Here is a 26,905-nt window from a genome sequence, read left to right as displayed (position 1 = left end):
AGTACAAGGTAAATGATTTTATTTTATTTTAAGTTTCAAAACTTTGTGAAGTTGGATTTATATCTGTGGAAGAAATGAGAAAAGGATATAGTTTTGTAGTTTCGCTTGTATTATGGATGTAAAACTTTTGTTGCCGTGGTTCTAATGGTATGGTATGCTTCTGAAAGCAGATTTAGCCACTCTTATTGTATAACTGGCGTACAAAGTAGTTTTGAACAGCGATTAACATTTTTGTCATTAAGTATAGCAGAATTACTTTATCTCTTCTACGTCACCAAACATATCTATATCATTTCACTTATCAAATAAAGATACGACTGATAAAAATTTACGCTTAGCCTTAGTGTACAAATACAGATGTTACAACGTCACCTCTTCTACTAATGTCTAATACCTATTCTAATATGCTTTTCTCTGTTAAAACACTTTTACGCTACAATGACGTCACATTAACGTGCGGTGACGTCAGTGTTTTTGTTGCGACCAAGAAATAGCGCTACTATATTTTATCTACTGTTTTATATTAGGGGCATATTAGATTCGAAATAATTTGTAGCAAAAGAGTGTTTCAACACTATTTATGTACGATGGGCGGTTATACATCGGGCGTAATAATTTCACGAGGGCGTAGTCAGTATTAAGAATGGCAATGATTTTCTTTGATTACCGTTGAGAGACATATCTTCATATCTTCAACGCCAACGAAAGCACACACACGCTGGAACGAATGATTAAACACGCTTATACACCTGACATGTATATTCTTACAGAAATTAACACACTCGGAGTTGAGTCTTTCTTTTCGCTCGACAGTTTAACTTAATTATATCGTACGAGTACAGACCTACTTGAATGGTACATGGTTAACAGATATCATTACGGGAATTTATGTGTTTTAAGATATAAAAGCATTCTGTCTTGTCGTTAAACGTACCTTACACAACATTATTTAGTGGCAAAATAGAAACAGTGGAAAATCCACAGGTACCTCAACACGACTAAAATGAAAATGTTGCAGGCTCGGTTTTGATTGAGCCTGATCAGTCTATAAAGCGCCAGCATTTCATTTGTTATTTAGAGCTGTTTTTGATTGACCAGTAAGATTGAATTCTGAGAGCCGTCTTACCTAGATTTTTCCTTGTCGCATGACAATGGTTCAAGTATTGTGGTGATGTGTGTAGTACGCTGGGGGTAGTAAACTAATTTGCTACTACCGTATACGTAAAGTAAGCTTTTATTTTGATACACAAAAATGTATAGACAGTTGATACTGTATCTATAAGTATTTCCCTACATGTATAGTCGTTACATCTATGCAAATAAGTGTTATATCACATTGTGTCATCAATGAATACAACGGCGAAATAGGTATTTTGTTTCGTTCTGCAAGTCTTCGTTTGTTTATACAGTTTCTTTTCCATAACATTTCGCATTCTGTTCTCTATATTCCTCGATGCATTATAGTAATGCTTCTTAACCACATAGGTATTCATGAGCGGTGATGGATGTAAAAATAAAATTTGTGACAGGTATATGGTTATTTCGGCACCAGATTATATCTGTCCAATCATTGTGGCGGCCCTAGTCAGTCATTTCAATTCAGAACTGCTCAGTCGCTAACAATTCATGCATTTGTAACATGTAAAACGGATTCTCTTTTCAGTGACAGGTAATTTGTTACTAGTACGTCGTTACCAGAGTTTTTCAACCTCAATATTTCATTCCAGCCCAAAAAATAATACTAAGGTATAACGAAATATGCCACCAGTAAAGGTATCTGGTCGTATAGGACCAAGTGTTTCCAGTCCATTAATTTCGTTCTAAGTCTTTTTGGTCAGGATTGTTCAAGCATTGACTGAGCATGGAGTTTTAAAATGAAAAAGTAATTCTGTCATCTATGTTGGGTGATTGGTCGTATCGGCTCAAGGTAGTTTCTGGCTATTAACACCAGTCACAACAAGTCTAGTCATAAAGGTCTAAGATTGTTCAAGCATGAACTACCCATGTAGTTGTAATGTTAAGAAGCTATTTCTGCCTTGCCTAAAAGTAACTTGGCACTTCGTTACCCATTTATCTCAACCTTTATCATTAGTCTTTTTTTATCATCTTACTCCTTTATGTGGCATAAGACATTTTAAAGTATTTTGATTCTCAGCCTTAATCATTAGGCGTTTTATTAATTTACTATTGTGTATGTGACATAAGATTTTTTTTTTAAATATTGGATTAATTGAATTTTAAAATGTTCGAATCATGGATGTAGCCTTTTTTAAAAGCCCCACTGTCACCGTTTCATATTGAAAGCAAACGTCTGTTTATTTATTTTCAAGGATTATTGAATGAATGGAAGTGTACCAATGTCAATGTAACAGGAACAGTTACTTTGGATTTGTTTTGTATATAATTCCTTTTGATTATTACCTATTTTCCTATTTCAACGATTAAGAAATGCCTTTTCCCCATTTTTTAATGGCTAAAACATTATAATCTTGTTACAAACTATTCACCGATAATTGATAATATTCGTTGCTAAAACGTACGAAGACCATCAGGGACTTATTTATTCCATATTTACATATATACGTGTAAAATACGTTATAAATAGTAAACATGCAGTACACATACCTGGTAAATATTATACTAAGTTTTTACTTTTCAGGTATAATGGTGTCTGTAATACTCATACTATGCACGGTTTTCACTCTTTTTCTCCTTCACAAGACAGTTATTGTGCTTTACTGTTATCTACAAACCATACGGCTTGCGAGACAAGTTCCAGGATTTCCAGACACTCGTCTTATTCAAGGTGACTTATGGGTAAATAACAATACAGTTTTCTTAATCGTCAAGATATTAACTTGAAAATCGATATTTTTTTCATTGTTTGTACATTATAACCCACTCTCTCAGTCAGAATTCTCATTATTGTTTATGCAGCCGGTTTTTGTTGATGTCACCTTAGCAGAATTGTGTTGATAATATTTTCTTTTAAAATTTCTACATACATACCTATCTACAAGTCATGTATTTATCTTATTTGGTATCAATTGTTTAAATAGAAACTAGTACCTGTTAAGATTTTTCGGTTTTATCTTGTATGACTATCTCTAGTTTTATACACTGTATTAACTGTGTGTACCTCTCTTTTATTTCATATCCCGATACCAAGGTCACTTGTGGTGTCTCAAGTGATTATTTCTAGAACCCCACACTAAGGCCATCCCTAAAATTAAGACGATCTTTTTTTCCAGAAGGGTCGTTTTTCTTCTATATTATTTTATGGCTGCTAACATGTTTAAAAGACCACCTCGCTAATCGCAAATAACGCCAACTGTCTTGGTTCCAAATGACCCAGTAACTTCACGAATAAGACCACTTTTTGAAAGTTTTACATTTTGCTTCTGTTTAATCTTGCATATTACTTATAACTTGCTTAAAATTTTCTTAAAGCATAGAAAACGGGCAAAACGATCAGAAATCACATTATAAAAGAATGTATGTCCATTTTCAAGTGTTGAGGAGTTCATCAAGCCTAAACAATAATTATTTAAGAAATAATAAGTTCCCAAACGTGGTTTATTGTAGAATAACCCGAGTTTTGAGTTCTTATGCGTAAGAATATATCACGAAGGCCGTAGGCCTGAGTGATATATTGTTTCGCATAAGAACGAAAAAGTCGGGTTATTCTACGATAAACCACACTTGGGAACTTATTATTTCGATTCTAACACGACATGCTAGTATCAACAGTGTTAGAAAATATGGTAACTATTTTTTACGACCGTACTACGCACCTGGATCGGATGACGTCATTGCACGCGATGTTTATTGCAGAATAACCCGAGATAGATTTTGCTCTACATGTATGTAGGTTATTTTGCAAGTCGTGTTAGAATAAGAAATATCATTTTATGGTAGATAAATTTGAGTTGCGTTATTTCTTTCCTTTTTTATGTTGGGGAAAAACATTTAAATACTTTCTTATCAATACGAGTAACAGCTTCTGACCGAAATAAAAATACATGTATAATTTTATTTGTAATTACAATTCGAAACAAAGTAATTTATGGTAAAAGAATTCTATTGAATATAATTTTGTTTTGTTTATATTTCAGAACTACATCTTTACGATTGTCCATATCATTTGTAATGAAATGCCCGATAAAAACGACTACCGTCTATTAATAAAATCTGTAAAATGATCCCTTGGAAGCATAGAATGCTACCAAAAAAGAATAATAGCAGACTCGGTTTGATTAAGTCTGTTCATGAGAGGTAATAAAATGTGCGACACCTCTCACCTGTGCAACACCTCTCACCAGTCTCTAAAAAAGAGCCATATGTGGTGTAATTTGCAGGATTTTACCAAACATGGTATAATAGAGTTTCTTGTGTCTCTCTGCAAAGTTATTAACTAATATTAAGTATTATACGTATATTAAGCGTCCTCATTGTCCATATTTTCTATATATAACTTAAACTGTCTTTAAGGTTAGTAACTTACCCTGAGCTCTTTTCACACTAGGGTAACAATCTGTTTATAGAGTGATATTTTTGAATCTGTTTATAGAGTGATATTTTTGCGTGAACACCGTTTGTCAGTTCTAATCCTGTCTATGTTATATCAAAGCAATGGAAAAGTAAGCTATCTGCATTACCTGGATAACACAGTCATACATCTGACAGTGGTTGTTTTTTTCATATTTCTACATATATTTTTCCATACTTTGACACGCATATATATATATTGGTAGCAGAGATTGCTCTCTTTCCAGCAATTATACCTTTTTCAATATATTATGCCTTGTGAAATTCTGTGGGGTTTAATTTTTTCCCCAAAAATATCGTCTGTGTGTTGACATATTTCACCACGAAAAAATTTACACTTTTTCTAGGACATCAGCTGATTTGATCTGTATTTTTTTTCAGAATGCTAATCCTTGTAAAAATTATGTATGATTTTTTTTCATGATTACAGAAAAATTATGCATAGTTTGCATGAGGTACTAATTCAATGGTCTAAGCCTACAATAAAGACTTTGTAATAAAGAAGTTGTCTCCACTTTTTCCCCCAAATACTTTACCCGGGATCATTTCAAATTACTCTTTTTCAGATAATGATATTTTTATTAATTTTTCAGACTGTGTACTTCGATGCAGTAAGCTACACATATATTTTAAATAGGTAGTGCCTACTTGAAGTTTGTATTTTTGGTTGCATTGCCTACAAAGGCGCTTTGTTCTTTGAACGTATTTCTGTCGGCTCTCTACCCTTGTAAATAACTGAATGAGTTGAAATCAGTCTCTTCTGTTACCATTTAAGTAAACGACAAAGGACTGATTTATCATTCCTGGCCAATATTGAGCATGTCAATGGTATCTGACCTTTGATTCACATATCTTGTAAAACTTTGCCATGTGTTTCTATGTAACAAGAAATACGTTGAGTTGAAAAAACAATACAATTTGGAATAAATGTTAAGAGTTTCAACATCGATTTGATAGATCTAGGTTACAATTTTCTTTCATGAAATACGACCATTATGCGTCATTTTATGCTGATAACAAAGTAATGCAATTTTCACTGTTTAGGTTAGGATAGATCCTTATATATTTCAAGAAATAATATATCCCAAACAGTGACTTGTCATTGAATAAAATCATTGTTTGGAGTTTAGGTGCGAACAAATTGCATAGCTCTATAGAGTAATACGCATCTGGATCTAAACGACAATGATTTTATTCATGAGCAAATCACTGTTTGAGATTTATTATTTCGATTCTAAGTTCTAACACGTTATCAATGATTATTATGTACGTCCTTGACGATATCTATCTAAATAGATCTATATGCCTGATTTCTGCTGATTTCTTTTCAAGCGCGCCGCTATGCCGTCTAACACTATGACGTAGCCTAATATAATTGTGTCGTCAGACAAATGAATTGATGAATAACAAAACACAGTTTAAGCCTTCTTTATTTAATAGGAAAACAAATCGAGTCGTGTTAGAACGTTACTTTTGAATTTTCTCAGTACCTGAAAGTAAAGTGAAAAAACAAAAATGACAGAAACTTTAAAATGATTAGGAGTAATCAATAAAACAGTAGTTGCTACTTTATTTCATTGCTTCCTCAGGTTGAATCATATGATGATTACATGGAGAAAACGTTAAAGTTCGTCCAGTCAACTGGCGTCAAGATGCACAAAATATGGGTGTATTTCTTCTATCCTTTCTACTGTCTGAACCATCCGGATACTGTGAAGCTGATACTGAAAGCGTCCGTACCGAAGGACAGCCATATAGGAAGTGGCTATACTATACTTAAACCATGGATAGGTATATAAATGGCTGGCTACATATTTATAAGTTATTTAACCGCCAGCATTTAAGTTCTTGTTGTCACACTGACACAATTCACTGCTTTTTCTGATTTACGGACCTTGATATGGTATTCAAATCCTGCTTCGTTGCGACCGAAAAGATACATTTTTGTAAAAGAAAAGCGTAAGTAGCAAATGCAGTACAAACGAAAAACTAACAGTTATGCCTTTTTTCGCCAAATTACACTTTTCCCGTTTTTCTTATCATGTACAAAATATCTAAAAAGATAAAATTGCTTTTGCAATTTTCACGTTCAACAGTTTTCTGGCAGTAGTGGTGACCTTAACAATTTTAAAGGATCTACTATTTTTGCCACATATGCAAGACGATACAATTGCAACTTCTCAACTCTTTCCGTCAAACTTCGTTAACGTACCGTGTGCCGATTTCTGCGGGGCAAACACTGCGGCTTCAGAATCGCAATATGTCGAGTACATATTTCTTGGCTAACAATCTTTTTTTTTTACATGCACATTTACTCTTACATAATATTGATTATCATATAGATGATCTACATTACCTTTTTCCATTCTTCTGAATAAAAATGAAACTTGTTATCATAACACTTCCTTGATGTGCAATAATAGATTTTGCCAAGCCTGGATCCCACAGGGCGCTTTCAAAATCCATGTGAGCCGTATGCATCATTACGGATCAAGGTACTGCTCTAATGACCATTTATGATATACCTATTCCCTATTTCTGGTGTAGTATAAGCCAAAATGAGGCTAAAAACTCATTTGAAGCGGTGAACGTTTTGAAGCACGGAATGTTGCAACTGAAACAAGTAGTCCCATCCGCCCTGTTTTTCCATATACGACGGCAGTTGAACATACCGGGCCTTTGTATTCATTAGTAAAATATAATCTCTACGTCAGACATAAAATTTGTAGTTATGTAATAAATGCGTATACTGCAGGTGACGGTTTACTTACGAGCATCGGTGACAGAAAATGGGCCCGTAACAGACGTCTTCTAACAACAGCTTTCCATTTTGATATCCTTAACAACTATATCATGAAGTTCAATATTGTTGCTGAAGATCTGTTGGTAATTTTTGTAAACAGTTTTATCTTGTTGATCTTTGCTGACTTTTCAAGAAATTCTTCTGTAGCCAGGTGTATTATATGAATATTATAGATCTATTCGCAAAATTCAAAATTACTGTGAATACAGATAGATTAGGTTAGTTTAAAATAGCGGCAAAGGTAGTCTTGGAAACGGAAGATGACATTTTTTTGTCAAGCATTATCTTTTGGTGCTTTTTTTTACAGTTTTTCTTTCATTTTCAATTTAGATTGTTTGCAGTTCTAATAAACATACATTTTTGCATGATTTTCAACACCTGAAGAAGCTGGAGACCTATGCTAGATTATAAACAAAATGAAAGCATTTTTGAAAAAGAAGTATGTGTTTACTATAAATTTGACTTTGTCGATAAAAGATTCTGTTATTAGGACAAAATATATATTTCAAAAGACGACAACCTCTTCAGAAAATTGTCCCTACCTTTTCTGATGATAATTCACAATGCTTTAAGAACTTTAAATACCAAATGAATAAATCAGTTTTTGCGAGGTTACTGCGACTATACGTGACTTTTCTAATCAATCCAGGCATTCCCTTTAAGCAGCGTATTGTGTCTGACCAGACCAGAAAGAAAATATCAGTGAAATAATTGCTTATGGTGGAACATGTCATATACTCTCTAGTCTGGTTCTCAACGCGTGAAGCCTGTAATCCAGGCTACTCATATACGAATTATATGGATAATATTGACCAATCGTCAAGGACTAAAAACAAATTTGCCACAAATGTGTTCACTGTGTTTGTGAATTGTTCCTTGATAATTTGCATTGATATCAATAAACAGGCCAAAATGATTAATTTATTATGTTATTTAATGCACTAACATTACATCTCTGAATAGCATTCGTGTAGATTATTTACAATTTTAGATTCGATTGTCCCAGTGCCGCAATTCAAGTATAGAAATATGCCAGCCTGTGTCCATTTCGACACTAGACGCTTTACTACAGTGTGCATTCTCATACGACGGCCATATTCAGGAATTGGGGTAAAGTGTTCATCTCATTTTTTAACCTTTTAGATCCTCGATTAATGCTAAGAATTCCCGATTTGGACACTGATTTCTCGTGACGTTACAAGAAAACGTTTTAGTCGTACAGTTTAGAAAATTTACAGGGGACCAGTATATTGATGGGAAGTCCCTGTTACTTAAAGCAGATATTTATGGATTATTTTATTTTTTCAGGCTAGACCATCCATACGTTTCAGCAGTACAGGAATTATCAAGCTACTGTGTCAAGCGAATGAGGCATGTGTAAATGTTTTCTTTGTCCTTCATTGCATCCACTATCTCATCCAAACTTTCTTTAGCACTATAAATCGGCTCTTCTCTTCCAATTTTATTTTAATAATTCCATGTCTAATATTGCCTACTTGCAATTTTTTCCACGATTATCACGTGACTTTGTGATGTTTACCACACATATATATATTCTATACAAAGTCTTATTAAATGTCTTGTCGATCTTAAGTCAAAAGCATTGTCCAAGGGCCAATGCGTTTGAGTATTGACAAGTAAATCATTCAATAACTGTTTATAATCAATTTTCACTGTTTTATTTTTTCAGTTTTACTTATTAGCCAAGTAAACATTGTGTTGAATATAGATCAGTCATATACGTTGAATGTAAAACTAATACAGGCGGAATTGCCGCATTGTGTGGCCTAAAGATGAGCAGTAAATTTTGCTTTTAACGCAAATTACCTCCACCCCCTCTGATTGTCATGTCATCGTTTTCAATATATTACATTTTGTCTACGAGGTTTGTTTTTTGTAAATCAATTGCGCACACATCTGTCAGTGCACTGCTTAGGTTATGTTTGAAGGAGCTGCATTTTTATTACTGAATATCGCGTTTGAGTATTGACAAGTAAATCATTCAATAACTGTTTATAATCAATTTTCACTGTTTTATTTTTTCAGTTTTACTTATTAGCCAAGTAAACATTGTGTTGAATATAGATCAGTCATATACGTTGAATGTAAAACTAATACAGGCGGAATTGCCGCATTGTGTGGCCTAAAGATGAGCAGTAAATTTTGCTTTTAACGCAAATTACCTCCACCCCCTCTGATTGTCATGTCATCGTTTTCAATATATTACATTTTGTCTACGAGGTTTGTTTTTTGTAAATCAATTGCGCACACATCTGTCAGTGCACTGCTTAGGTTATGTTTGAAGGAGCTGCATTTTTATTACTGAATATCGCAAGTTAATAATTCGAGAATAACAGTTTCGCATCGCTGTTTATCAGTATCACTCTTGTTCAACGACGTTAAACTAGTGTTGTTGTTACCTCACTTGAGTCATAGAACATTCTTTTAAGAACATCATTAAAACCTGTACCGTATGGCTTTGACAGTCTGTTTTCTGTTTATTATTATGTATATTTTCAGCAATCCGGTGTTGCATCCAGACTTTATTTTTAACAGAACGAGAACGGGAAAGCGGTTTCATCAGTTGTGCAATTATGTTCATGAATTTGCAGACGATATAATTGAAGCACGTAGAAATATTCTGGTAAATTTAACTCAGTATAATCCTAAAGCAAGATATAGTATGAAAGTCGTCCCCCACCCCTCGCAAGTCCATCGTAAGTCTTCATTCGCCTTAAAGAAGATGTTACTGAACACAAAACGAAATGTTTCCTTTTAAAATAAAAAATACTGAAATACTTTGTATTTAAGAATCCGGAGGAAGATGGTTTAATGCGTCTTTTATGTTTACACAGACGTTGTAAATAGTAAATTCTATATAAAGATTCTTTAGAATCATAGAACGCAAGCAAGCAAAATAGTAGCAAACTCGTTTTGATTGAGTCAGTTCATGAGTTTGCATTTCTTGAGCTTTACTGAGTCAACAAGAGTAACTTACATTGTCGCATACAAGACCTATCGCTTCCTGTCAAATCGGCCTCTTCCATATTTTCCCGGAAAATTTGTCATAACGACCTAATTACTTCCCTCTTTACAATAATTTTGCTATTGTCTGGCTTATTTGCTTTTGAGAGGGGTGAGATGTTACTGATCTATTTTGTCAATTGTGAAACGTCTGTTTATTTTCAAATATGTTATAAGCATTCACAGACTGATATTAGAACAAACGTGTTAAACATAAACATAAACGTCACATTCTACGTTTAGGGAATAGATAATTATTCAAAAAGTATACTCTTTTCCAACTACGAATTACAGTATTATTGTTATTTCGTGACTTAAAATAGCCAAATGGGGTAATTACATATTCCGAGCACTTGGAGTCAATTATTGATTCATGTTTACGTCACGGAAAATATTCATGATCACACGTTTTTCAGGAAACAGATCATGAAGACACAGAATATGAATATACAGATTTCCTGGATATTGTACTCATGGCACAAGATGAAAATGGTGTCGGACTCACCGACAAAGAAATACGTGCGGAGGTTGACACATTTTTATTCGCTGGTAAACGCTGACTATGTTGTACTTTTTATCACATGTTGAAATATGCAAATAGGAAAAAAGAAAATGGTCAGTAATATAATAGTAAGGACATTCGAATAAGCATGAATAAGTATGGTCAATCAAAGTATATGAGTAGGCGGTATTTTTGGCTACAAATTATAGAAGCTCATGAGAGAAAGCCACTTAAGTTTCTGAATCAATTCATCAATCACTTAGTACTCTCTGACTAGTGAATTCTCAAAATTCTTCTCAATACGGTTTAGGTTGAAGAAGATGGTCTGTTTATGTAGAAATGTAGAAATGATTTTGTATCCAGAATAAGATGTCGAGCCAAATAATTTTAAATAAATCTGAATCAAGATTAACCCTTCTCGTGCACGTTAATGTATTTCTTTGCATAAATTACAATAGCCCTCTATTTGCTTCTTTATCAAGCCTTAATAGTTGTAGCCATCTCTTTGAAATTCTTTATTATTGCAGATGTCATTTAAAAAAGTTTCATAAAAAACGCATTGTGTCAACAGTTTGATGAGATATATTCATTTTCATTTTATCCAGTTCTGAATACGAATAACTGAAATAGATTAGATATCAAATGTGAGGTCCGTTTAAAACCTCAGCCGTTGGAATATGCCTTTATAAGTTATTGGAAACCACGCTGGTCGAAATGTCACCAACCTCGAGATATCTTAGTGTATCTGGTCTAGTTGTTTCCTTGGTGGCGGTAGTTTCTTGTTCTTATAATATTGTCTCATTCATTGGCAGTGTGCCTAGTGAAAATTGTGATTTTTATTTTGGCTTCTACCTCTGTGTGATTTGACCTTAGTTATTTTCTGTATGTATAACTTCAAACATGGCATTTCTAATGTTTGTTCCTAGAACCAGCCCGCCTTTGTTGTTGAGGTAAACTTCGCCGCCTCTTGCATGGGTGTGTTTTGTTTGAATGATTCCATATTTTCAATGAAGGAATGGCCTTTGTTAGTACATAAATTTGTCAAAGATGTGTTTCTGGCAATAATGCTCTTAAAAGGGATAAGTTTTCCATGTGTTTATGAATTATATTTTAAAAGCAGTGCGTTTCTTTTGTTTTTTGTGTGTGTCTAACAAATCAATGAAGTGGTCAACTGTGCTTTCTTGTGAGTCGGCTTCTTAAACATTGTTTATACTAGCGTATGACTTAATACCATCAATGTATGTTATGTTGTTAATCTGAACCTGGCGATAGATTTCTATGCTCCAATTTGGAATTTATTTCTAAATTCAGTATCAATACGTACTTAACTTTTGTTCTGGCGTCCCAATTCTTTGTATAAAGATCCTGAGAAAAAACAGGTTTCTATGATAAATTGACGATTCTATGTAGTCTGCTAAAATGGTTATATTTCACTGCAACAGGCCATGACACCACAAGTTCTGCAATAAGCTGGGCTATTTACACCCTTGGACAATATCCGGAAATACAAGAACAGATATATGAAGAGGTCATGCAAGTGGTTGGGACGAAAAATGTAGAACCGTATGCAGCATATTTTGAATACATGAAGTATAATATCAAATACGACAACAATTTTTGTAAAGCTTGATATCCTACTTGTTATTTCGTCGCAAATTTACATGGGGTGTGCAAAGGGCGAATGAAGCGTATAAGCAAATGCGTCCAACCGAGACCTTTCTATTTGCTACATTTTGCTTAAAAGGTGAAATATATTTTCACCTGAAAAGATTTTTATACCAAGAACAATGATAATGAAACAAGGATAAAAGGTGATTTAATGATATTAATTACATGCGGGTTCCACTATTTTATGTAAAGCGCCTTTGAACGTGTTATGAAAAGGGCGCTATATAAATCTGGTATGATATATGATAGAAGGTCCTTTATTTATCTCGAATATGTTCACCATTAACCATTTATTCGTCCTCTTTTATTGTTTTAGGGACCATTTGAGTAAGCTGAAATACATGCTGTTCTTCATTAAAGAGGTAATGCGCATGTACAGTATTGTACCAGTGATAGGACGATCTTTGAAAGAACCTTTAACAATAGATGGAGTCACACTGCCCGCTGGTGCACTAATAGAAATCAACATTCACACGATGAACCATAATCCAGCAGTTTGGTCGGACCATGAGGTAATTAATGGATCGTTGCGGTAAGATTTATCTTGCAAATAGTGAAAATCACAAAGTTCAATAATGTTTTATTTCATAGAACTATCCCTAGCTCCTTACATCTGTTTCGCCTAGATTAACGAATGTGTTTTTTTTCCCAAAAAACAACGAAAATTTCACGAGTTTGCGAAAAAAGAATCTCAAAATATAGGCATGTAGTACTTTTTTAAACATAATAACCTAAACACTGTCAGACAGTAAGGTTTTATTCTATGATTATATTCGAGTGCAGTTGATTTTCATATTCGAAAACTTAAATTATATATTTTATATGTAACGTATATTCATACGATTATATACATATTGAACCTGATAATTAGCAAACCGTCTCTAGTAAAACAGAAAACTACTCAATATCGTTACTGTCTACACAATTTCATAGGATTTCAGACCGGACAGGTTTTCAGAATCTGAGCCAGAGAGAGATCCATTCAGCTTCATTCCATTTTCAGCAGGGACTAGGTAAGATAACCGTAACCAACTGTTTAAATGTCGAATTCACAGAATATTCCATAAAGTTTAATTGTTTTTGTCAATATTTTTGATAAGGGTTATTTTCTTTCTAAAGTACTTAATGTCATACGCCCATGTATCCAAGAGCCAGTATTCTGTCTTAGCTCAGTTAGCTCACCATTTACAATCCGTTTTAATTTACGTTTTATGTTTTCATTCGCAACGTACATGTAGGCCTATCTACGGCAACTTAGGTTGACAAAATTAAAGTTAATTCTATTTTTATTTCAGAAACTGTATTGGTCAAAACTTTGCTTTGAATGAGCTAAAGGTTGTTCTGTCTCGTCTCGTGCAAGCGTACGTCCTTTATATTTTTATTCTGATTCAATTTTCAATTCAATTTAATTTGATGTATAAATCATAAAAATATATAAAAAAATACTTTATGATCTTAAATTCAAATCATCTAGAATAAGATGCAGAAAGCCAAAAGTTCCAGTTGTGTATTGAAGGTGAAAGTTCCTTTAGCAACAAAAAGGTATTCCTTTAAAACAAAGTAACATAGCCGGACTTGACTGTCAGTTCCACACGTTGATACAAATACATAATTAAATAGTACCTAAAACTTTAAAGGTAGGGAAAGGGTGAGGAAAGGGTGAAGTATGTATACATTGTCTAGTTCTTTGGAATCATTAACTACCTTCAGTGTAAACAGAATTCCGTTATAGTCGGTTAGGCGACTAAGAAGTGCTATGATTGTATTGCATTTCCTCTCACAAATCCTTGACTTGCTTTCAAAGGATCACCTTATAAATCATAATTTCAGATCATTCAAACTATCAGAAATTATTTTTCAAACTTCAAACACTATTTTTTATTTGTGTACATAGTTTTTGTATCATTGATTTATTTAAATGAGCATTTTTGTAATATCTGATATACCAGACTATTTATTGTAAATAACGATAAATCTTGCTTCTTTTAGGTACTTATCAGGTCCTTATGTTATATTTATATCAACTTATGTATTTCATTATGCATTCTGCAGTGCAAGGGAGACCATAATTGAAAAACTCAGCGAAAGAATTGCGTAAACACAATATTAGTTCAACACAAATTGGATAGATTTGTATTAGTATATATATGTTGCATCGGCTGTGTATGCAGCCTTTGACAGCTCCGTCATAACATGCTATAAAAAGTAGAATATTTTCTCATACATAAGATATTGTTTTGACCAAAAAGTCCAGCAAACTAAAATCAGTCTAATGTACTTATTTTTGTAAAAACTCGTATATTCTTTCAGATTTCGTATAGAACTAGACACAAGCCACGAGGTAGTTCCACAGCCAAAATTGGTGATGAGACCAAAAAATGGAATAAAAGTTTTTCTGCGTTCACGCTGAGTTAAGGGTTCAAAATCTGAAATTTTTTGAACAGTTTTGTATTTAGTAATTCAAAAGACGAAATGGTGTTATTGTATTCTAGAACATGACAGAATACCTGCGATAAGAATCACTATTGTGAAATTTAATAAGAAGAAGTACATATATGTTTAAATACCAAAATTTCAATGGAAAATATGGCACCGTTCAGTAGCGGATTCGGGCTTTTGGTTAGAAGGACGTTAACTTCTGGTACTTTTGCATAATATTCAAGGAGTGTTTACTCATTTACTCTCAGTGGTATTTATAATACTCATCAAATACTCTGTGTGGTATTTATAGTACTCATCATACTACTCTATCAAACCGAGTCTGCTATTATTCTTCTTGGTTGCATTCTTTGCTTCCAAAGGATCTTTTTTACATACTTTATTAAGCAAAGCGAGCTTAAAATTTTAGCTGCCATTTGCACAGTCAACACATCCACCTGAGTAATGATTACATAAGGTATACAGAACAGACTATTACCTAATGTAACTTTGTCATGTTGAGCGACCTGTGAAGTTTCCACTTTTCTCTATTTTATTATCGCAGCAGCGTTGTTTGTGCCGTGTGGCGGCCGTAAAATGTCTCCCCGTACATTCAATCAGGGCTGTTATATTTCGATCTTCTCAGATCGTTCAGCACGACTTTTATGTCGTGTTATTGGTACTGTTTAGTTTCTCAACATGACAATTTCGGCCTGGGTGGTTCCAATACTCCCGCTTTCATAGCCTTGGGTATTGTTTAATCACTCTGGCTACTCTGGCTGCTCTGGCTAATTTCACGCACATTCATGGGACAGGTATAACGATGAATGGAGGGAACATTTAAAGTGGTCACCTAACTGTGAATATCTTAAAGTGGTAGGGGTGGAAAAACCACCACCACGTGCACCAGCTTGCTTTGGAGCTGGATTTGGAGGCTTTGTTACAAGTGTTACAAGTGCACAGTGATAATATTTTACTGGGGAAACATTCTTTTCTATTTGATGTTTAGATAGTTTAACTTGTTTGTACAACATGGATTTGAGACCTTATGTTCCATCTGATAGCATGTTTGATTCATTTTATGACGAAGAAGGGAACAGGCTGCATTGGGTGCTGGATGATGAGGTATTAAACATATATTGGTGGGCTTATCAGAGCCATAGATTTATGTTGGGTATGTTACGAAGTTATCCAAATAGGTATACGACAGTAGCAAGAAGGCGTTCAAGAGACATACACTGGCAAGAAGAACACTGTTTGTTTATACCTTTCCTTATGAACAAACAATTTTATGATTAGAAGACTATATACCACGACAGTAATCTGTATACTGTGGGTTTTTAATTTGTGTACCCGGTTGGACTTACTTGTGTTTATAAGGATCATTAAAGAGTGGACTTATGACATTTAAAACACAATTTTGGGATAAAACCTGTTTTTCTTTAAAATATTATTACACTTGTTCTTTGAAAACAGTCCACTATTTAATCATCAGATCATATTTTGGAGTAGATTTAGGACCACATTTTGATACAGGCTGGCAATGTTTACATTGTGGACACACTTTATGGAATGAATGTCATCAGTATAATCTTTAGATCTCTTTTTCTTCACATTTAAACATTTAGTCAAGGAGTAACCTGTTATGAATCGATCGAAAGTGTTTCAAGAATTAAACTATTTGATAACCTTAGGACATTCAAATGGACGGACTCAACGTCAATTAATTCAGAATTTAAGTTCAAGACAGATAGATGCCTTCACTGAAATCGTGAGAAGACTATATAAACAATCTATCATTGTCTTACAACGAGACTTTCTTATATTTGAAGACCATAGACAGGTCATTAGGACTTTAGCTTCTAATCGAGTCAACAGGCGGAGGTAAAAGAATCGTTTAATAAGGTATCATTCATTGCTTTTAAGAATATTTAGGGAACATTATGTTTATCAAACTATAGCAGCAGAAATAAGGGACTACATTACACAGACAGGAGAGGAATGAAGTAAATATAAACTTCAAAACAGACTTTTGAAATTTATCAAAAAGACTAAAAGCATGACTCAAGCACAGCTACTATTCACAGAAGACTCTTTGAGTTATTTAAGAGGGTGCTTTTGACGAGGATCTGAGGTGGAGTACATGGAACTCGTCTACAACCCGGTGGTAGTTGTTCTAAAAATTCAAAATAACCATAAAAATGTTTATATAAAGAGTACCTTACATAGATACTATATTCATTTATATTATACCTCTCTTTTGTCTTCAATGTTAAAATCCCATTACCCGAGAAAGAGATATTTTGACTATCAAAAACATTTTTTCAACCAATTTGACACGTAACCAAGCGAAAGTGACTGTCAGGTCATGTGACCACGCTAATTTTTTGTATGTCATATAAGGGCAATTAACTGCTTAAATTTTAGCCGAACGATTGCCTCCCTTGTACACATATAGTAGTGACGTCACTCTTCAATGTGTACACAGGCGATTACCAGGCTAGAATTAAATGAATTTAAAACATTTTAAAACTTTTATCTACTAAATTTTGTTCGGTATAATAAAATAGATATCATATGGCAGTGTGTGTGACATTGATTGTCAACCCTCGAAACAGAATGTCACCACTCGGCTTTCGCCTTGGGTGACATTCTGCCCTCGGGTTGACAATATCAATGTCACACAGGCTGCCATATGATATTTATATATTGACACTTCTTACGTTAAAAATGAGTACTATTAACAACATTGTACTTGATAGAAAGGAGTATTTATCATGTGAGGAAAACAAAGCTCAAAGTATGTCTTCAGAAACATCAGTCAGAAGGTTTTTAAGTCCTTTTGAAAAAGAAATGTCCCGAGTAATATCAGGATTAGTGTCATTAGATGCATGTCATAGAAGTTAGAACATCAGGATACCATTATATGGAAACTTTCATGTTTGATGACTGTAGCCATTGAATCTCTTCTCTTTTCTTTTGAAAGTGTGCAGTTTGCTGTCCCTCATGTGTAAGCAGTGGATGATTGTAATCATCTAGAACTGTCTCAAGCAGACATTTTCTTTTATCACAAGCATATTTCCATGTTTTTTCTCCATTAAAGGTTAGAGACCACCAATTGTTTTCCCATAGACTTACATTGTAACATTATGGCATGTACAGCATTCCATACATCGAAACATGTATATCTAATTACAAGTGCTTCAAGAACTATCTTAGTTCTACCAAAATATCGGACGAAAAACGTATGAATAGTGACATTTTATTTAAGTAATTTTCGTGCGAATGAGATGACCCCCTGTTTACATCATTGACATTCACCACTAACTGTGTTTATGAAAATTCGAGTGCTTGAATTTCTGTTCCTTTTATACGCCACGTGAAATCCGATCTGCCAAAATTAACTTGAGCTGAATACAGCATCCTCGAGCTACTATTAAAATGACCTATTTTATCACATTTCATCCTATAACATGTGTACATTTCACTACTGCGTTTATATTATTAATCTAGTTTTTAATCGCATTTCAAGCAAAATATATAACACATTAACTACTATTAAAGGAATAAAATTTGTACAAAACAATAAAAAATGAATCTAAATATAATTCTAACACTGTTTCAACTTGAAGTAAAACTACATAGAAAATATGCCATCTTGAATATGCAGTACACTGTAAAAATTATATTGAATAAAAAGAAGGAGAGTAAACTTTGTACAATTTAGACCATGATCACTAGAAATGTATGTTACATGGCAAAATGTACTTATTTTTAAAAAAAAAACACAATTCATAACATACATTGGTTATTTCCTTGTAGTCCTACAGATAATATACAAAATATTTTTTAACCTTTTTGTGTGTTTGAAATGGCTTTATAAGGCCTAATTCAAACAAATAAATAGAAACTACATATTTAGGTTTCCTTTTGCTTTTATTTGTAACATTCGCTATAACTTTAACAACAAAATTGTTTAGACGTTGCAGTTTCCACAGTTGCTGTTTATCCAGTCATAAAATGACGTAACACGAGCGTATACACTGGGATATGTCACCACACCGTTGTCATGACAACCAGAGAATCCCCAGGACGTCACACCAACTAGTTCACTTCCGCAGACCAGAGGACCGCCGCTATCACCCTATATCAATGAACAAAATGACAGTGTCGTTAATATGTTCCTTGGCCGTTCGTAAACATACTGTTGAGTTTCAGTTTAAAAGTTAAGCTTAGTTTTAGATTAATACAAGGAAATAGTAACTTAGTCTTAATTAAAATTGTTCTTGCTTTGTTGCGTATAGCAACGATACAAAGGAGAAAACCAAATGAGCCGAGCCATGAGAAAACCAACATAGTGCGTTTGCGACCAGCATGGATCCAGACCAGCCTGCGCAGTCGCGCAGTCTGGTCAGGATCCATGCTGTTCGCTGACGGTTTCTCTAATTGCAATAGGCTTTGAAAGCGAACAGCATGGAGCCTGCGCAGTCCGGTCTGGATCCATGCTGGTCGCAAACGCACTATGTTGGTTTTCACATGGCGCCGCTCAAATGTAATACTTCCAAAACAGTAACAAAAATGAAAATCTGCCCTCAAGTGAGTACTAAGTATCCTCATGCAAGAACGAGTTGTATTTTTAAAGAAAAATCTATTTCAAATTCATGAAGTTGCATACTCCGCACGTTAAAATAATCGCAAAGAAACGATCTATGATAATTACTAACATTGCAAGATCCGCTCCCTTCGGTTGTATCATAACCCTTCACACAGATATGTTGATTCAGGATGTTTTTGCTTCCCCAGTAGCTCACACATTGGCTCTTGCTGAGTACTGACACGTCAGCTTTCTTCAGTTTTGAAGCACCAGACCCATCAACTGTAAGTCATCACATGTGCATACATTTGTTTTAGATGATAATTATCTTTTTACTCGGCCTTACATGACAATTAGCTATTTTAACACAGTCATCAATGATAATTACCTTTTCAACTCAGTCGTAAATGATACACAATCTAGCTCGGTCGTAAGTGATAACAATAATATTTGAACGTTAAGAAAAATATCTGTTTAACTCGACCTAAATTGGTAAGTTTCTATTATAACTCGGCCATACAGATGAGCTATAAACCCTATTCTAAATCGATTTATAGTGTCAACGTCTACGTCCTTCGGTAAAACGCATGACGCTACATCGCATAGACTCTAAAGCAAACGTATGGTCATGTCGTCATCACACACCAGAGTACAAGTTAAAAATGTATGTAGCATACTGGTACTGATAATAAACCCGGACAGAAAATGAGGTTTTTTCCTATAACTTTTTAATTTCTGCAAATTGTTATCAAGGATTGGTATCAAAATAAAGCTTATGATTTGCTGAAAACTTTACATGAGCCGTGCCATGGGAAAACCAACATAGTGGGTATGCGACCAGCATGGATCCAGACCAGCCTGCGCATCCGCGCAGTCTGGTCAGGATCCATGCTGTTCGCTAATAGTTTCTCCAATTCCAATAGGCTTTAAAAGCGAACAGCATGGAGCCTGACCAGACTGCGCGGATGCGCAGGCTGGTCTGGATCCATGCTGGTCGCATACCCACTATGTTGGTTTTCTCATGGCACGGCTCACATAATTCAAATTTATATTTAGAAAGCAAACTCACATGAAGTGGGGCCCTGAAAGGGGTATGTAAAATGGGGACTGTACGAACGTTGACTGATGATAAATTCGACCACTTTGTCATTTACAAATTTTTCCTCATAGTATTATATTGAAACTTTCCCAAAAATGCAGCAACAGTCATTCCGGATCAAATAATGAAAAGTGACCCAATGTCACTACCTTTATGCGTTGACAGTGAGCACGCGTAAAAAAACACCATCTTCCCCAGTAATTTTGGATACTATAGTAAAAATTTTGTTATACAGATAAATGAAAGTCATTTATTTATATGAAATATTTACCAATAATTATTTTGTTTTTGTTTACACCAGTTGGTGTAAGTGGTTGCTGTTAGATGGTGTGTTCAATTTTATAAATAACCGATTGCAATAGAATAATTCCAATGTGGTCGATTTTATCATCTTTCCGGGTTTATCATCAGTACCAGTACTCACAATTATGTGCAAAATGCCTGAGCAGACAGGAAATCTCTTGTAAGAATAATTATATTTTCAAAGAAAATGGTACTTACTGATGAAAGAATTTAGACGTAAATCGGATTTTTTAAAATTGTTTGTCCTCTGTTAACGCAGCCGTAACATTTCTAAATACTTTTAAGTACCTTTAACACCCCACCCACTGATGGTGCAGATTTGACCAGCATAATCATTGGTTCCGCTGGCAATTTTGATTATGTTCTTTGTGATGTCTTGTCCATTGGGTTTCAGTTTAAGTAGGGCAACGTCATTCGGAAATCCTCCAGATCCTTGGTTGTAGTTATTGTGCTTTTAATAAAAAAATATGACTTATAAGACATTTATGTAGAAAAAACATGTAGTAAAATATGTAACGGTTTTGTAAAAAATAAACTGGAAGAATAGGTTTGAGGACGGAGGGATGCCGCTGATCGCAAAACAACTTTAAAAAAATAATTTTGTAATTAATTTTTACCCCCGCCCCCACCCCCTTTTCTGCTAGAGGGGTAATGATGGAGCGAAGTATATATTTATTGTAATTGCTGTGTCCTGATAATGTGCATCAATGATGAAAGTTACGATTCAGTAACTACTGCTGAGAGTTCCCTAGTGATGATTTCGATATTCTACACAAAAGCATACTGTTGCTTAAAGGTATACTAGACCCAAATAATGTACTTGTTCAGTCAGTAAATTTTCAGTGAACAACCCTTTGAACAATAAGTTGTACTGCCCAAATTGAATGATGGACTAGTCCATTAAAGAAATTTAGCAGACAACGGGTTAACAAACACTAAATATAGTTTGTGTCACAGTGCTATGCTTAAAGTAGTAATCACGTAATGCATGTATAGATAGCTACACGCAGTAAAAATATGTACTACCACTAAAACCTGGAAGTATTTTAACAAACGCATGTAACTCCTTGATATTTCATTATAACTGTAGCTCAACATACATAGTTAGATTATTAATTGATAATTAAGTTTGGTAAATTTAAATACATTTGATAATGATTTACATAAAAAGTAACTGAGATAAAATATTTCAATGAAAGATGAATATTTGATATCTTTAAATAGAGCTGTCTTTCATCAATGTTTTCTGTTTTTTTCCCCTTCTTTTAGGTGTTTTCAAAACGTTATCAATATAGAAATGAATTCACGAACAAAAAACGTATGACAAGGTAGACCGCATTCCCCTGTCCTGTTATGCAAAGTTCGACTGACGACAAAAAGTGATATATTACCCAAATTCAAATTATCAACTTTTATTATATACCCTATATACATTCTGTCAAAACTACGGCTTATATTTCACAAGTTAATATGAACAGGCTGGAAAAATCCGTATTGTACCTTTTGTTGCCGAGCTACTTTCATTTCATTTTTATTTCAAGCATGACCTGCCACAGTTCTATAAATTGTGCTCTCATTTCTATCTTAACATTGACAAACATTAAAGAGTTCGTTCAATAACAAAACAACAAAAAAAGTGGAAGTATATAACAAATGGGTCATTACAACATAAGCTCGTTCTGGGATTTTGTATTCGGCAGTCGTGGCTTTTGCAAGGACGGATCTCGTGAGATCCGATATGGCAAAAATTCGCTCGAGCCGAATACAGCATCCCAGATCGAGCTGCTGTTATATTAAACCAATTATACTAAGTAACTGGAGAAGTTACCAACTATTGCAATAGTGTCGGAATACTGTGCTGCAATATCATTATTCCCCTCTATTATCTGCAGCTTGCTTGGATTCTTTGTGTTTTTATTCATTTCTAGAGCTGTCAAATTTACATTAATGGCAATGATAAAATCGAATACAAACACAAGCTCAAGTCATGTCCACACGGTTACTCAAAAGTTGACTAGGAAACAAAAGTGAAAAATGTATTGTTTAGATTTAAAGATTATTTCAAAGCACTATGTAAACAGACATATAACAAAATTCAGTGGTGCTGTATTGGAATCTTACCATGATAATATCGTCAATGTCAAACCAGATGTAGTTCCCTGGGTTAGTGTAATCGTGAAGGTCAACCACTATTGCCAACGATGATGGAGTTCTGCGATAAAAATGAATGATGTCAACATATTTCAAGTAATGATTGAAGCTTTGTCTTTCCTGATGACCTTTTCCATCTTAACTTGTAACTGTGATATATTGTTTTATTAAAATATGAAAGATGTACAAAAACCCAAAATGCGCCTATATTGCATTTGTAGACTTTAGAATCTAGTTGAAGCGCTTTTTGTTGTTACATTTGTTTGCATGCTAAGGCATTAATGACATTGACCCTCCAATTAAAAGTTCATACACATATTGTTATTATATACTATAACATGTACATATTGACTTAAAACCCTCCATGCATTCAGAAATAATTCTTATATGAAAAATCATGATTATTTTCATTAAACACGTTAATTTTAGTTTCAACATTTTTTCTTGATATGAAATACATTTTTGTAAATAAGAGCTTCTTGACTTTCCAGTATATCACTGGTTAACTCAATGAAAACAAATGATGCAAAATACGCTGATAATGCTAAGGCATATTTCGTACAACTATACATTAGGTACATGCTAAACATCATTTCCAGAAATAAGTATCACAACGGTGAGTGTTTTATAAAGTCTTTGGGACAATCAGTTTTGAAACGTACCTGTAGATGTTTACAATCTTGCTGACGTAAATTAACCTCCGTACAGACCTTTGTCTGGTTATTGCATGTTTCAGTCCTTGTAACAAGTAAGTTCGAAAATTTAGGAGACGCATCGGGCAAAATGGATGAAAATCGCAGCGTTTGGGACCTTGGAACTTGTTTTTAATCTGTACGAATATAATTGCAAAAACAAATACATACCTTCCATCTACACAATGGGCAGCCGTAAGCACCCAGTCCTGTGCGATTACCGATGCACCACACATGTGTGATCCCCCTGTCGTTCCCATGGAAAGTAGCGCCGCCTGGTGGGGAAACTCGTAGGGCGTAGCTTCGATCCCATTAATGATTCTGGACACGCCCATTGGCTTGCTTAGGATTCGGGAACCTGCCTCATCAGAGGCGACAACAGCTTAAAATAGATAAGTAATTATTTATCTGCTAAAGGGGCTTGTCTCCATATTCATATTACAATATATTTTTAACTGATATGCAAATATATCTAACCAATTACGCTGATATATGTTTAACTGTTACTGCGTGACTGACATGGAAGAAATATTTATTATCCGTTTTACTACCAACGGATTTGTGTGTTTTACTTATGCATAAACGTACTTTCTAAATACCGAAAATCAGAAAAATCTGAAATATATACTCTAGATGTATGACGTACTGCAAGAACAGTTCAGGTAGTTGTTTGCAAAATGTAGAAGAAGAGACTAAATGTGGAATAACTTCAATACAAAATTTAATCTAATTCACTGTATGTAGTAATTAAGCACACAAAAAAATATGAACCACATTCTAATGGTTGTATCTGAGAATCAGTTTTGTTTTTTAAACCGGATTTTGAAAAGGTCTTGATCAAGCATAGTGCAGCTTTAACGCTAGTCCAAAATACAAAGACAAGAAAATATTTTGAGGATAGAAAATGCTACAGTTTAACATACATAAAGGCATAAAATTCAAAGATGGAAACAAAACAGCTTAAATATATGGAAAAACAATTTAAAATATAACTTACTAGCGACTGTGAACAGAAGAGCAAGTGTGAACATCTTGGGTTTTTGCCGATCTTAGAAATGCGACGAGAACGATAATAATTCGACCCCTTTTTATACTATGCTACGTTCAAACATCGTGATAAAGTATGGGACAGTTAGCAGGTGAAAACAATAAGAGGGTCTTACCAGTGGTCAATGCGGCTAATTTATAACCACTTCTGGAAACGTTAAGAACCGTCTAAAGCTAAATTTGGTGGTCAATTTATCCGAAAAGTTTGGCGTGGCATGTCCATAATAATGACTGGACATGTTTTTAAACGTATTTGGAATTTCTTAATTGAACTGACGCTGAACTTGAATAGCCACAACATGTTTTCATACTCTCACAAGTTCGTCGGAGCACGGCCACGTACAACGATTTATTGGTGTTTATATATATATAGTTTTACGTCCGCGCCATTTGAAGTAGGCCTGTTATTATTTTATTAATGCACTTTTCAAGTGATGGCAAAACAATGTCACGGACATTATGATGAAGAGTTTGAACAAGTGTTGAGAAATGTATGATAGTTTCATAAATGCAGAACTTTACATTTACATTTAACTAAAATAAAGTGTCTATGTATTTTCTCTAAAACCTTTTTATCTAGTTAAGATTAATGATCCTGGCCACTTCCAACAACACGGTCTGTGATATGAGAGGTAACGCATTCAATCGCCCTTAATGGATGTACGCACATATTGAGTGTAAAGTACTTATACTGTGTTTATCGCTTGAAAAAAGTACGTATTATAAAGGTTATAATGTATGGTTATTTAATGTACAAAGATACTTAAAATTTACCAACATAACTGTTGTAGCATTTGTTGCCATCAGCTGTATCTTAAAACGTTTAGAGTGGCCCGCATTTTAGACTGATTCGGAATACCCGAATAGACTGTTTGTGAATCAGCCGTTATATAGATAAATAATACAGCCAGATATTGAATATTTTACTGAAATTAAAGTTCATTATACCTGCAAATGAAAATATAATAAAGCGAACTTATTATCGGACTAGAGATGAGACACAATAATTTGATCCCGTCAGACTGTGTTATATCCCAATCATAAAATCGCGAGTATACTGATTTAGAGTGATGAGATTTAACCTTTAATTATGATAAAATCATAGTTTTCTATGTATTGTACACAAACATAAAGATAAGATCACTTTTACTTGTTTGACCGTATTGGTGGTAATTGTTCCTTTTTTTATTACATTGTATATACTATACAATGTATATGTTTGTCCCTCCCTGTCATTGAGGGTACATTGCCGATTCGGTGCATTGGTTATGGCAGGGTGAAGGTAGCAGTTCGGAGTAAAATTATATATTGACAGAGCAAATGTTCTCTATACGTTGCATATGAAAAAATATATGATACCGGGTGATTACTTTGAGCTTTCACAAAACCTATCCGTATAGGGCTCAACGTAAATGAGAACCTCACACGATATTAAAAGCCTTAGTAATTCATGCTACTGTGACCTAAGATATATGTCACTAGTTAATCTTTTTCAGCTTTCACAAAACGCATTCGTATACCACTCAACGCAGGAACGAAAATCGCATTACAAGCCTGTTTTAATCCCGGGCTACAGTGACATATGTGTTTCTCCCTCCCTGTCGATGAAGGTATGTCTTTGAAGTTAAGATTGTGATCTACACTTTGTGGGGTTTCATTGCCGATTCGGTGCAGTGGTTAGGGCACGGTGACAAAACGCATCCGTATACGACTCAATGCTGGAACGAAAATCGCATTACAAGCCTGTTTTAATCTCGGGCTACAGTGACTCATGTGTTTATTTCTCCCTGTCATTAAAGGTATATCATTGAAGTTAAGATTGCGGTCTACAATTTGAGGAGTTACATTGCCGATTCGGTGCATTGGTTAGGGCACGGTGACGGTATCAATTCGGAGTAAAATTAGATCTTTTCAGAGCAAATGTTTTCTATACGTTGCATATGAAAATATATATGGTACCGGGTGATTACTTTGAGCTTTCACAAAACCTATCCGTATATGGCTCAACGTAAATGAGGACCTCACACGATACTAAAAGCCTTAGTAATTCATGCTA

The 26,905-nt window shown here is 34.3% G+C and overlaps 2 protein-coding genes across 2 annotated transcripts; one reads left to right on the top strand and one right to left on the bottom strand.

The window, feature by feature from the left end:
• The first annotated feature begins 29 nt into the window (after positions 1-29).
• On the top strand, positions 30-16,081 carry LOC123548875 (ultra-long-chain fatty acid omega-hydroxylase-like). The gene is made up of 13 exons (XM_045336487.2): positions 30-147; positions 2,660-2,817; positions 6,138-6,339; positions 7,304-7,434; positions 8,343-8,461; positions 8,660-8,722; positions 9,872-9,995; positions 10,792-10,924; positions 12,320-12,440; positions 12,862-13,057; positions 13,479-13,558; positions 13,841-13,906; positions 14,856-16,081. Exons 2-13 carry the CDS (start codon positions 2,665-2,667, stop codon positions 14,953-14,955), a joined length of 1,488 nt encoding a protein of 495 aa, XP_045192422.2. The 5' UTR covers positions 30-147; positions 2,660-2,664; the 3' UTR covers positions 14,956-16,081.
• A 2,828-nt stretch (positions 16,082-18,909) lies between these two features.
• LOC123550130 (fibrinolytic enzyme, isozyme C-like) lies at positions 18,910-26,478 on the bottom strand. Its single transcript, XM_045338568.2, has 5 exons — positions 23,974-26,478; positions 23,081-23,171; positions 21,248-21,410; positions 19,688-19,839; positions 18,910-19,107 (listed from the first exon to the last, which is right to left on the bottom strand). Exons 1-5 carry the CDS (start codon positions 24,135-24,137, stop codon positions 18,940-18,942), a joined length of 738 nt encoding a protein of 245 aa, XP_045194503.1. The 5' UTR covers positions 24,138-26,478; the 3' UTR covers positions 18,910-18,939.
• Between the last annotated feature and the right edge of the window lie 427 nt (positions 26,479-26,905).

Source organism: Mercenaria mercenaria, chromosome 6 (genome assembly GCF_021730395.1).
Source record: "Mercenaria mercenaria strain notata chromosome 6, MADL_Memer_1, whole genome shotgun sequence".
Classification (NCBI taxonomy): Eukaryota; Metazoa; Mollusca; class Bivalvia; order Venerida; family Veneridae; genus Mercenaria; species Mercenaria mercenaria.
Note: the sequence above shows the minus strand (reverse complement) of the source record. Positions and strands in the feature narration are given on the sequence as shown.

Excerpts from the sequence above, each read along its gene's own strand:
- LOC123550130 (XM_045338568.2), bottom strand. The coding sequence starts at position 24,137 with ATGGGCGTGTCCAGAATCATTAATGGGATCGAAGCTACGCCCTACGAG. Across the intron at positions 19,840-21,247 it reads CAGTGGGTGGGGTGTTAAAG|TTGATGGGTCTGGTGCTTCA; the intron begins GTACTTAAAAGT and ends GATGACTTACAG. Across the intron at positions 19,108-19,687 it reads AAGGGAGCGGATCTTGCAAT|GGTGATAGCGGCGGTCCTCT; the intron begins GTTAGTAATTAT and ends TCATTGATATAG.
- LOC123548875 (XM_045336487.2), top strand. The coding sequence starts at position 2,665 with ATGGTGTCTGTAATACTCATACTATGCACGGTTTTCACTCTTTTTCTC. Across the intron at positions 12,441-12,861 it reads GGGACGAAAAATGTAGAACC|GGACCATTTGAGTAAGCTGA; the intron begins GTATGCAGCATA and ends TTATTGTTTTAG. Across the intron at positions 13,907-14,855 it reads CTGTCTCGTCTCGTGCAAGC|ATTTCGTATAGAACTAGACA; the intron begins GTACGTCCTTTA and ends ATATTCTTTCAG.